This window comes from Echinococcus granulosus (genome assembly GCF_000524195.1).
Source record: "Echinococcus granulosus chromosome Unknown EG_S00182, whole genome shotgun sequence".
Lineage (NCBI taxonomy): Eukaryota > Metazoa > Platyhelminthes > Cestoda > Cyclophyllidea > Taeniidae > Echinococcus > Echinococcus granulosus.
This window is the reverse complement of record NW_020170562.1, coordinates 81,598-92,869: the sequence shown is the minus strand read 5'-3', so window position 1 is coordinate 92,869 and position 11,272 is coordinate 81,598. Positions and strand designations below refer to the sequence as shown.

Here is an 11,272-nt window from a genome sequence, read left to right as displayed (position 1 = left end):
ACGACCACTTTTGATTACCTGATGTAGGCATAGAAGTAGAAATAACCTTTGTTTCGATACTTGCGTCGCCTTAGTCATAAAGGTGGAATAGAGCTCCGCTCAGAATAATGGTACCTATAACAACTCCAGGGATACCTAATTTGCAACAAAGCAATGAAAAATAATAAGACAATTTAGGCTTCAATATTTTTGGTCAGTCTTGCACACTTTTGCAATTAAAATTGCTTATTTTGATTACACATATAAGCAAGTTGATTTTTCATTCATTGCTGTATGCACTTCCTGCCAAATCCATAAACTCGTAGATCTCCGGCACTTTAATGATAAATTCACTTCCATGCCGACGTGGAGGTTTAAGCGCAGCACTGTTGTTAGTCTCTAATAAAATCGAACAGATTGGGACTGACAAGCAGTGTAGACGAATTTCTTATAAAATTGTTGACCAAAATATACTGGCGTGAAAGTAAATGAGCAATTTTACCAGCGTAACACCATGCGTTAAAAAATTACATATTTTCCAACGTCCTTTCAAAACGAGCAGACCTCCTAAATGAAGATTTTTACTGAAATAATGTAGGGGAAAACTGTGACAAAGACGATGTCAAGATTTTGAGATATCTGATTTAGTACTTTATATCAATCTAGGGGTTGATCAATCAGGCGTGTAGAGGAAACCTGGGAGACTAGCGGTAAAAACCACTAAACAAGTATGAGAGCCTAATAGTGGAGATCAAAAAGGAAAAAACCCTCTAGTCAACTTTTAACTTCAGAGTTTTTCAAGAAAAGAGGTACATCTTAATGCACAAAAATGCTCTCATCTTTTTGCAGAGTACTCTTCTTAATGCAGGTAACTGAAAAATAATAACACACGAAGATTTATAAATAGACCTGGACCATATTAAGAGAATCCTCAAAAGCACTTTTGCCTATCTAGCAACAACTTCTCCGAATTCCAAATATTTGTCTCTGAGGCAATTTCATTTGGGCCTTTAAGGTCGGTTATTCCTCTCGCGAGCTGGATGATCACACCATCTACCAAACTTTGGAATGGGAATCCCTACTTTCAAAGCTGCCAGTGACATTTATTTGACAGCCTTCAAAAAATTTACACTTTTCAAGCATTTTACTGTGCCTTGACACCCTACCATCAACGGATTGCATTCGACATGGTCCGTGGATATTGACAGGATTTATACTTTTGTTCAAATGAGCCTTCATCATTCCACACTGTTCCATGCGCGATATAACACTGTTACCTGTCATCTTCATTAAACAGAGCCTAGATTGATCCCACTATATGTTTCGACCATTAAAAGTGGGGAATGGACATCCTTACCACCTACTATAACATGTGCGATCGCCACGGGTCATCTGCAAAATTAAAAGTCTGGTTTGACCTGAACGCTCTTCCTAAAACCTAAACAAGTGTCAGTCTGTTGCAATTTATCTACTTAACTTCAATGAAAATTCCCCCAAATCTATTAAGTTCTACACTACGGCCGAAAAAGTAATTTTGCTACTGTCGTATGGGAACACCTTTAAAGATGCAAGAGTGAAGAGTATGACCATTGAAAAGGTATTGAGTGACCACGTTGAATAGATCCATATCAGCAGAAGTTGAAGCAATAAAAGGTAATCACAATGAATTGATAGTCAATTTGTTATGCTCCAAATCATTCTCTTACTGAATGAATTATTTAATGTATGTGTAGTGGAAGGCGATACACTGGTTTTTTAGGGTATGGATCATCTAGTCTATGAATGAATAGGCTTCACAGGTGAGCAACATTATTTCTCATGATCAACTTTTCTTGTTTGCGCAAAACTTTATTGTCTCATTTGTTAGTGATAAGCTTGTGATAAAATTCACTGCACCTTCATAAGAAGATATGCCAGTCTTTCAAAATGAATGACTGGAAAATACCACTTTTCAGCTGAATTCTTAATGCACAGTGAACCTTTGTAGCACGTGATTGTGGCAGCATAATCATGCGAACCCTCAGGATGTAAACATAAAGAGAAAAATCCAGTGTTTATCTTCAACAGTTGAGGGGGAAGTCTTAAATTAGAGACAGGGAGTGCGTATCCAATTCCAGGTGTTCACGAGTCGTAATTCTCTTCATGGGCCGCCATGGAGATGTGTATATATATTCAGCCTCGGTTTTGAAGGCTTCCGGTTATCCGATATTTTGGAAAACGTTTTAACCTTGTTTTTAACTGTCTAACTGTTAATCCCTAGATGGTTTTGAATGCATCCAAATCAAATAGGTTTGGTGCTTTGAAGTAAATATTTGTAATTTATAGCTTTCCAGTAAGTGCTTAATTGAGCAAAAGGATAATAAGGGTGAGTTTTAAGGAGAGATTACTTCGACTAAATTTAGCTACATAAGCACTGTGAAGATCTGAAACCACTTTATAATTAATTTTCTTAGAAATAATTGAACAAGGAATGTTTACCTATTAGCCAGAATAACAATCTTCTAATGTAAAAAGCATGTGGATTACTTCTCTGTCATGAGATTCAGTGGTATGCTTTAACCACTCTAAGATCATTAAACGGAGAGGCTACTACTATGAGGGTGGGTCACTATGGCTATTAAAGCATGAGGGTAGAGTCTCATTGGAATTACCACAAAACAAAGCCTTTGAGTGTCCTTAGAGAGAGGTAGCAGGCTTCCGTTAGAGGTAGAAACCACTCTCCACTATTTGACGACGACAACGTTACCAATTTCTTTTCAGTGAGATGATCATTAATAAGGCTCTGTTCAACCCCGTTGAAATGTGTTTACAATTGATTTTGTTTGTCCAAAGTATAGAGTCCTAGATTCTATTTAGGCCCAAGTTTTTTGGATTTCACCGACTTCTTGTCATGAAGTGAATGCTTACTGAAGCTCGTGTAACGTAGTCATATTATGGAGCACCGGCTGCAGGTAATAAATTCTGAACTCACCTTTTAAAGGCTGACCTTACTCTTGAGATGATACTTAGTAATGATGTGACAAATAGGAATTTTTTATTGCCTTCATTAAGAGGCGGTCGGTCCTAATTACCACTGAATCTAGCAACATGGATGCTCTATGAAGTGCGAAATTATGTGAACATAAATAGACTTCAACATGTGATTCTACATATTCATCTATTTTTCATCATTACTCAAGAAGAAAGCCTTAAAAATTGACAAGTATTGGCAAGTCTAGATCAAATATCGGTTCCTGCTAAACAGATATTGAATGTTAAACAAGATGAAATATTAACGAAACCGTGGTTGCCAATTACCACAAATTTATAACCCATTTTGAAAACCCTAGACTGTCAAATAATCTGTAAAACCAATTCTTTTAGTTATCACGTTACAATATCTGCATTTGAGCTCTAATGGTTATCTTAACAAAGAGAAAAGTAAGCCGCCCTCGCCTCCATATAGACTTACTTAAAAGTTAACTTACTAACTTAGTAAATAAGTAGCATTCATACTTCATGCTTTTTTCTTTTGGCCTTGGAATTTAGGCGTAGGTTTATACTGTATTATGGTTCAAGGTATAGTAATAAGTTCAGGTAACAAAAACTAGACTTTAATCAGTCTGAATGAAAATGAAGATATCCTGATAGTGACATGTAGTTACTAAATCGTTTGTGGCTTAATTTACTTATAACAAACAATGGATGAAGGAGCAAGCATGATAAGAGCTTGTATTTTAAGACAAACGCAAGGAATATGAGGAGGAAAAGGTACCACTAAATCAATTTTATGTTAAATCGACTTGTAGTAAAACTTGATTGAAGCAGCTTTTAAGGGGAGGAGGACTCACTTTTCAAGTTAACACAAATAGCGTGTCAATAGAAAATTATTTTTAATAGGTTTTTTACCTACTTTATCGATGGGGAAAACCTAGTGCGGTACTAACAAAAATACGCCTTAAAAGGTCGATTTATGCGCAAATCTCACAGTAGGCCCACATGGCCCACGCGACTGTTGAAATAACCACATTGGGTGGGAGGGAAACACCTCCACCCATCCCCCCTTCCCCGCTGCACAAACATGTGGTGACGCGGTGCTAAGGGGAATGCCAATTAGTGATTGTTAATGTGGTGAACGTTTCGCGTGTCTTCCGCGACGGAACAGGTGTTGCCTAAAGCCAAATGACAACTTAATTAGTATTTTGCTAAATGACTGTCAATCAGATCCAGAACTAAAAGATTCTATATCGACTAAAGGCATCAAATAACACTACCGTTTTTTTTTGCACCCCATTAAAATATTTTACTTAAGTAAAGTATCACGCCCACCTTTCAGTATTTATGCTTGCGGGTAATTCTTGATTGCATTATTAACCGTAGACAGAGACATTTCCCATTTAGCCGTCTAAAAAATGGCCCAAATTGCAATAATATAGGAACGTGACTCCTGTGGGTGATTTGATCTTGGGGGCTCTCAATGCAAGATCCTCGAAACGGCATTATGTTTTGGTAGTTATCAGTAGTCCCAAGTGTTGCGCGATTGCCTGTAATGGGGTAGGGCCAGATTTGAATAAGAACTAAGACAATCGCCTATAGGAGAGAACCTGATAATTGGAGCAGTCTATTAAATATGTTTGCTTTTACAAGAATCGTGGGATATTGAAAACGTCCTCCCTATAGAAAAATGTCCAATTTTAAGCAAAAGTGGACAAAAGAATATCTACAGGAAGGTTCAGATATCACAACATTTGCGACTATCTAAAGCTGGTAGGAAACCATTGTAAGGTGGTCCATCTCACTCAAAAGTGCTAAACACACGCTGTCGAGAACAAACAGAAAAGTGAAGTGTTTGTTTATTATAAATTGGTGATATTAAGGCAGTGCTGCTCGTTCTCTTATTTGCTTTCTTCATTTGATCGGTAGCCCATAGCGCACACACGCAAGCCATGCGTAAGTCCCATGCTAATTAGCCGCTAGAGGGGGGGGGGAGAACACGCCCTTAAACAGGTTGGAAAGCTTTGAAGGGGGTAAAGTGGGGAGAAACTACCTAAGATATAACCCACAGGCACTACTGATATTCTGTGTCCTCGTATTCACTAATAATTGACCCTTGGGTTTTGATTAAAATGGAGAGACCTATGCTTTGGCAATGGCTACGCAAATTAACCTAACCTTTCCCCTGTATCTTACCTTAAAACTCACTAAAATAAATTAATCTAGCAAATTTTGCCATTTCGACCATGCGTTTAAAAATTTAAATTCCATTTTTTCAGAAATGAGATGTTAAATTACACAACAAATTTAGTGGGTGCAAAATAAGTAGTGTAGTTAGATAAATACGTGAATCCTGTGATGTAAAACTAAATAACTGCAGAAGGCTAATTAAACTAGGCATGTTTCTTCCGATATAATCATCATGACAACTTGTCATTTACTTCTTTTCAAAGAGGCGCTAGTTTTCAAAATCCACTACTTATGCAATGATGGCCCAAGAGACCAAGAAAATAAGCCTTAGCCACCTCCTCCGCTGTAAAACATGTACGTGTACTAGTCTAATGAGGAGAATTGGTGATCATTAATATGGGTTACGCCGAAACGTGATTCGAAGGAGCAACTCATAAATAGATCATTTACTGAATTTATTAGTTTAGGCAGTACAGTGGCTACAGGCCACCAAGGTATTTAATAGCATGCTGGTAGCACTCCTCGTAGAATACTCATAAAACTATTGTGCTTTTGTGACCCTAGACAATGGTTCCAGCATTCTACTGGAGTCAAATAGGTAAAATTTGTTCAAATTACCAACCAACGCGTGGTATCTATGAAACATAGACCTGGCATGTAGAATTACGCACTCGTGTTCCGCGTAGCGCTTCACAATAACCTCTCGGTACTTCTGGAAACGTGTAAATTGTGTGCCATTGATTGTGTGCGTTATACCATCACAGATACGTGCCAGTCAACTGATGTGCTGCTCTGTACTTTGTTCTCTGCTGCTTTCCTCCTCCTCCTCCTCCTCCTCCTCCTCCTCCTCCTCCTTCCCACTCACATGTCATGTCGTATCGTGTCACGAAGAATTGAGTAAATCAGACGAATTGGAATCCAATGGGACGTGATCTGCTTTGCCAGTAAATACTTCATTGGTAAGTCAAAGATGCTTCTCATCAAAGTTGTTGTGTAGCATTTAGAGAAGATGCGGCAGCAGCTTGTGCCACCACCACGATACGATTCCGTACAATTAGTTTGAATCTGTTGCTGAGTCAATCGAATGAGCGGCATGTGTGGAAAGACCTCCTAGTCCTCATTGTAGTGAGGATTTGCTCAACACTGCTGCCTGTAAGCACTTTGTGGCGATGGTTGGCGTGGGTGATGACGGGCGCGCAGCTACACCTACAGCAATTGGAATCACCAATTTTGACTTCACTCCTCCACTCCTTCAATGACCTTGTAAGATGTGTGGCGCACAATTTGGATTGATTGCTGAGTGATGGAATGTGTGACTGCCTCACTGACTGACGTGTGATGAGAAGTGGCCTTCCTGAGTGTGATCGCAGCATTTGTTAAGCGGGTGAGCATATTGTCTGTCGTGTGCAACTGGTGCATTCAGTACTCATAGGCCATTTCGTAGGCGCAAACACAGCACTGCCACTTCCAGGGTAATCTGTCCGCATTTAGCATGTGTGTTTGCTTGTACGTGTACCCGTGGTGGGTTAGAAGTGGAATGGTGAATGGGAAGTGGCTCATTTGCTAAAGCCGGACCAACAATCGCTACCGAAGCTTATCTTCTCAATACATAACTGGAAGGCTCGCAATAAGTTCCTATTTAGGAAACAACCACCTAAAAATGGGTATTGGCATTTTGGAGCCACATCTTATGATACTTTGGTGTTTACATTTCTCTATGGGATAATAACCTCTCCCTTGCATTTTCACCCGACGACAAAGTGATCCAGAAATGGAGGTGGGAAGGGTTAGGTGCTTTTTTGGCTTCTATATCTAATGGGTCTGGTAAAGGTGGAATTTACAGTAAAATTCCTTCTTTTTGAGACCCATATTTTATGAACCGGAATATCTGACACTTTTTGCCTTAAGTTTTTACTATAAATATTAAAAGAAATGATTAGTTTACTCCACATTCCTTCGTAAATGATATGTTAACCTTTAAGGGAAATTCCTCATTCAAGATGGAATTACTAATAGCGTCTACTGTGAGTGATTTCCCCCAGGTTTTTCATGTTAATAAATAAGTCAATCCTTGTTTTATTAAAAAAGTTTTGCTCAAATTGGATTTTCTTCGAGACACAAGGAAAAAACCAGGGTACAGAAATCATCCTCCATCCAACTAAATGTATTATTTGCTAACGAAATAAGGTTAAATTTGCATTCGCTACTCACTTCGGCCTATGAGTCAGCAAACTTAGTCATTTACTCTCGTTGGGAAAGATTAACGACATATTGCGGTAAATGCGCAGCTAACCTTTGTGCTTTGCATTTTTGACCTAATGTGGCATAGCAACGAGTCTCCAGTACCCAATGACGTTGCTACTCAGCCAATGGGAGTTTTGAGCATTGAATTATGCGGTGAGGTTTTAATCACCAAATAACTTACCGGATCTGCTTAACCAGTAAAACGGTTGAAAAGTGAATCTGTTACAACAGCAGTCATGTCTTAAGTCATTTTTGTTAGGAAAAAATTCCATTCAGTGGGGTAATTTGTTTTACTTGGTCATCTAAATCTCGGCATCTAAATCTCTAGGCTCTGCATAGGAGGGGGCAATAAACGAATCTGATCTAAATTAGCAAGAAGCTCGAAATTTCCATTTGGTACCAAACACAAGTATCACAGAGAAAACTTTTATCGGCGGATGACTGGGCATGGGGTTGTTCTTCACATAAGATAAAATAACCTTAAACTTGGGAAACTTCCCGCTTTAAACCCCAAAGGCCAGTGATTAAAAGAGGTTGGAATTGCAATGAGTTTTAATTAATTTTCAGAAAAGAATGACTAAACTATGGGATCTCTCTTTCTGTTCAAAGCGAGATACCTCGCCGACTTAATTTTGTTTTTAAACATCTGTCGCACCGAAGGTAGTTGGTGCTTAGGGCGACCTCACCACGGAGCATGAAATAAGAATAAAAGGGAAGAATTACGGTACTTGCTTAAAAGTTCAATTTCTTATGTCCTAGCGACTGATCTGTTTGTACTTGCATCTTATCCCTTTTCACTAACCGTCACCTTTCCATAGCCAAACCTGCCAGTAGATATTCCCAAGCTAGTTAGGTCGGTCCACATTGTGCTTGCAATTGGGTTAATTAATGTTATTCCATGACCCCAAATTACCGCCATTACTGGGTCTCCCCTTCAAGTAAATTTGCGTTGGTCTTAGAGGAGTGATCCAGATATTTTATTAATGGTGAGTACTGTGGTCGAAACATCGGAACGGGGCGAGAAATGCCCACATTCAAAATTCAAGAACAAAGGATTGCATTTTTTGATGATTAGTGTTCTTGTGATGGATTCCACTTAGGCTAAATGCTAAGGACTTATACCTGGTAAAAGGGAATCTGTGAAATAATTAAAAAAAGTTTTAATAGAAAGGTGTTATACTCATGAACTGGTCTCTCATTACTGCCTTCAGTTGTTAGCGATAATTCGATTCCCACTCACGGCAGGTCTTATTAAACTTTCCAGAAAATAGGATATAAGCTAAACGGACAGAATTTTTCATGACTCGAAAATATTCAGAAAAATAATAAAGCAACAGTCTAGTAAGCTTTTTTGTGCTAAAAAATCCCATGAGTCTTCATTTGGTGAAGCATAGATTGATAAAACCCTTCAGTCAATATTTCATTCATTTTTTCGTCTCTCCGTCCGTTCGTCCGTCCGTCCGTCCACTCATCCATCCATCCATTTATTTATTTGTCTCCAAATCTAATCCAACCTAAAACCCTTTCATGTGATATTACGAAATCATCCAACTCAAACACATCGTGATGTCTTTTATTAGGGCTGCTCGAGAGTTTGGTTGAAAGTGATGGTTCCCTCCTGGAGAGGTAATAAGCGATCGCCCACAATATTCTAGAAAAAATAAACTAGAGAGCTTAAACTCATAAGATGTTAAAATCTACTAAACCCATTCAAGGCAGTTTGTAGTTGAGACAGACGAATGTTTTAACAGCTGGTGAAATTCGTAGGACGGTAGAATTACTAACACCTAGGGTACACATAGAAAAAGGTGAAGTCCACATTTCTAAAAGCTAAATGTAGTAAAAATTGTATGCTTTTCCTAATAGCAAAGGTTACGTTAAAATGTTTGTGGCCATGGTACAGCCGTGAAGGTGTGTTCTACTGTTACACAGGGGAAGAGGTAGATCCACCTGCATCCAGCTCATGCAAATCCATACTTGTGGGAATTGTCTCAGCCTTGACCCACCCCCTTTATCTCCTCTACTTCAGAGGTGGGTAGAAGGGGAGCAGAAGGGGCACACTTAGGTCTCCAACAGCTAGCGCGAAGAGGTATTGTGTTACCGCGGCATCGGTATGCTTGCGAAACTACGAGTCCTTATTATGTGTAGGTTTAGTGGGGTTGTGGCTTTATTCAAGGTCATCTGGCAATATGAGAATGTAGTTTTAAAATAAGAACAGATGATTTGATGCAGAATCTGGACCACAGCTGTCAAATGACCACTTTGAGATAATGACCAAGAAAAAGTCCACTTTTTAAGAAGGAATATGCTTATTGGCTGATTAAACAGATGCGCGGGGTAGTTTAAGTTTTTAAGCCGCGGAAAATAGGGCCATTGCAATGAAAATGTTCGACTGTCTACTCCCAGATTGCTCCTGACGTATGAGAAGAAATATAAATAGCAAAGCATTAAATTATTACAATGTATTTCAAAATACACTAATTATGGAAGGTTATTTCAATCCACAAATAGATGAATAATGTTTATGCTTTCTCCGGAAGAGACGTGCTAAACACTTTTGATTGTTTATAAGCGCGCATTATGGGCATTACGCACCATGCATGAGGAATGCATCACGCAATCATCGGTACTCTTCATTGTTAAGGCGCCTATTTATCCCGTGGAAGAGGAACCTGTTGGGACTAAAGCTGGCCTGAATATAAACCGGGTTAAACTCAGTTGCAGAATCGCAGAAGCTTCCTGCCATATTTGTCGCGCTGTGGTAGTAGATCGTACCACAACAGTTTGTTTGATTCAGTTGCTGAATTAATAAAAAATGCACCATGTCTTGCAGTAGTGCTTGACGTGGATTATGTGATAAGTGTGCGATCACACCTAAACCGAAGTTCACATGTTTTGTTTTGGTGAAATTCACAGCATGGAAAGAAGGTATGCGCTCATGATAATTACCTTAACAAACAAAATATTTTCGGTGACTATAGGAAGTTGTCTAATTTTTTCCAAAATCGTTTGATGGCCTTATAGCAATTTGAGTTATTCAGTGTTGGAAAAAAGCCCTTAATTACTTAAATATAAAATCTAGCCTTGAAAATACCTCTTTGTTTTATTAAGAGATTAGACATGAAGTTAGCTTCAGCAGTTCTAGCATGGGCAATCTAAACATTGAATTCCTACAGATAAATATTAAAATTTGAACGATGCTACTTACTGCTGGTAAGTAGCACGATCGCCCTCACCAGGTGATATGATGGATGGATGAGTGATGGTTGCGTTTGCAATGGTGATGAATCGAGGACACATAATGGCACCACTTAGACTGGCTTCCGGACAACGCAGATTGAGAGTAAGTGCCTGGGAATCCAAACACCCATTTTATATATCAATATACAATTTATGAGGATCGAATTTGTATTTGCTTTGCTTTGGACCTGAACGAGAAAATTTGAAACCTTATTTCCTTGGAAAATTAGGGATTCTGTCGATTTAAACTTTCCATATTTTCTTAAAGCAATATTTCTTCTAATATCTATTTTTAGGAAGGAGTTTGTGATTTTCAGCGCCAGGGTCTAAGAGATATTCTCGGAATATAAACAGTGAACTTATGACACAACTCCTTTATTTGTATTCATATGTTCAATTTATGCTGTAACAGTGCAAATAGTTATTGCAAAGTGACAAAAAATAGGTGAAAGTAGTGAAGTAGCAATGGTTTAGGAACACACATAAAGCCACATTGGAACAAGGAACGAATATCACAGATTGGAAAAACTTTTGATTTCGATGCCATAAATGTCTCTTACTATCCCCTTTCCATGGAGCAACTAATTGGCAATGCAATGCAAAGTACCGAACTACGTTATGCAACGAGTGAATTCCATTAAAAGTT

General features: G+C 38.6%; 1 protein-coding gene across 1 annotated transcript; it reads right to left on the bottom strand. All coding sequences in view use genetic code 11, as the record gives it.

Moving 5' to 3' along the window:
• Positions 1-10,006: 10,006 nt before the first annotated feature.
• EGR_10003 (hypothetical protein) lies at positions 10,007-10,686 on the bottom strand (the record flags this gene model as incomplete). The annotated part of the gene is made up of 2 exons (XM_024499252.1): positions 10,007-10,142; positions 10,595-10,686. 2 exons carry the CDS (start codon positions 10,684-10,686, stop codon positions 10,007-10,009), a joined length of 228 nt encoding a protein of 75 aa, XP_024346339.1.
• Between the last annotated feature and the right edge of the window lie 586 nt (positions 10,687-11,272).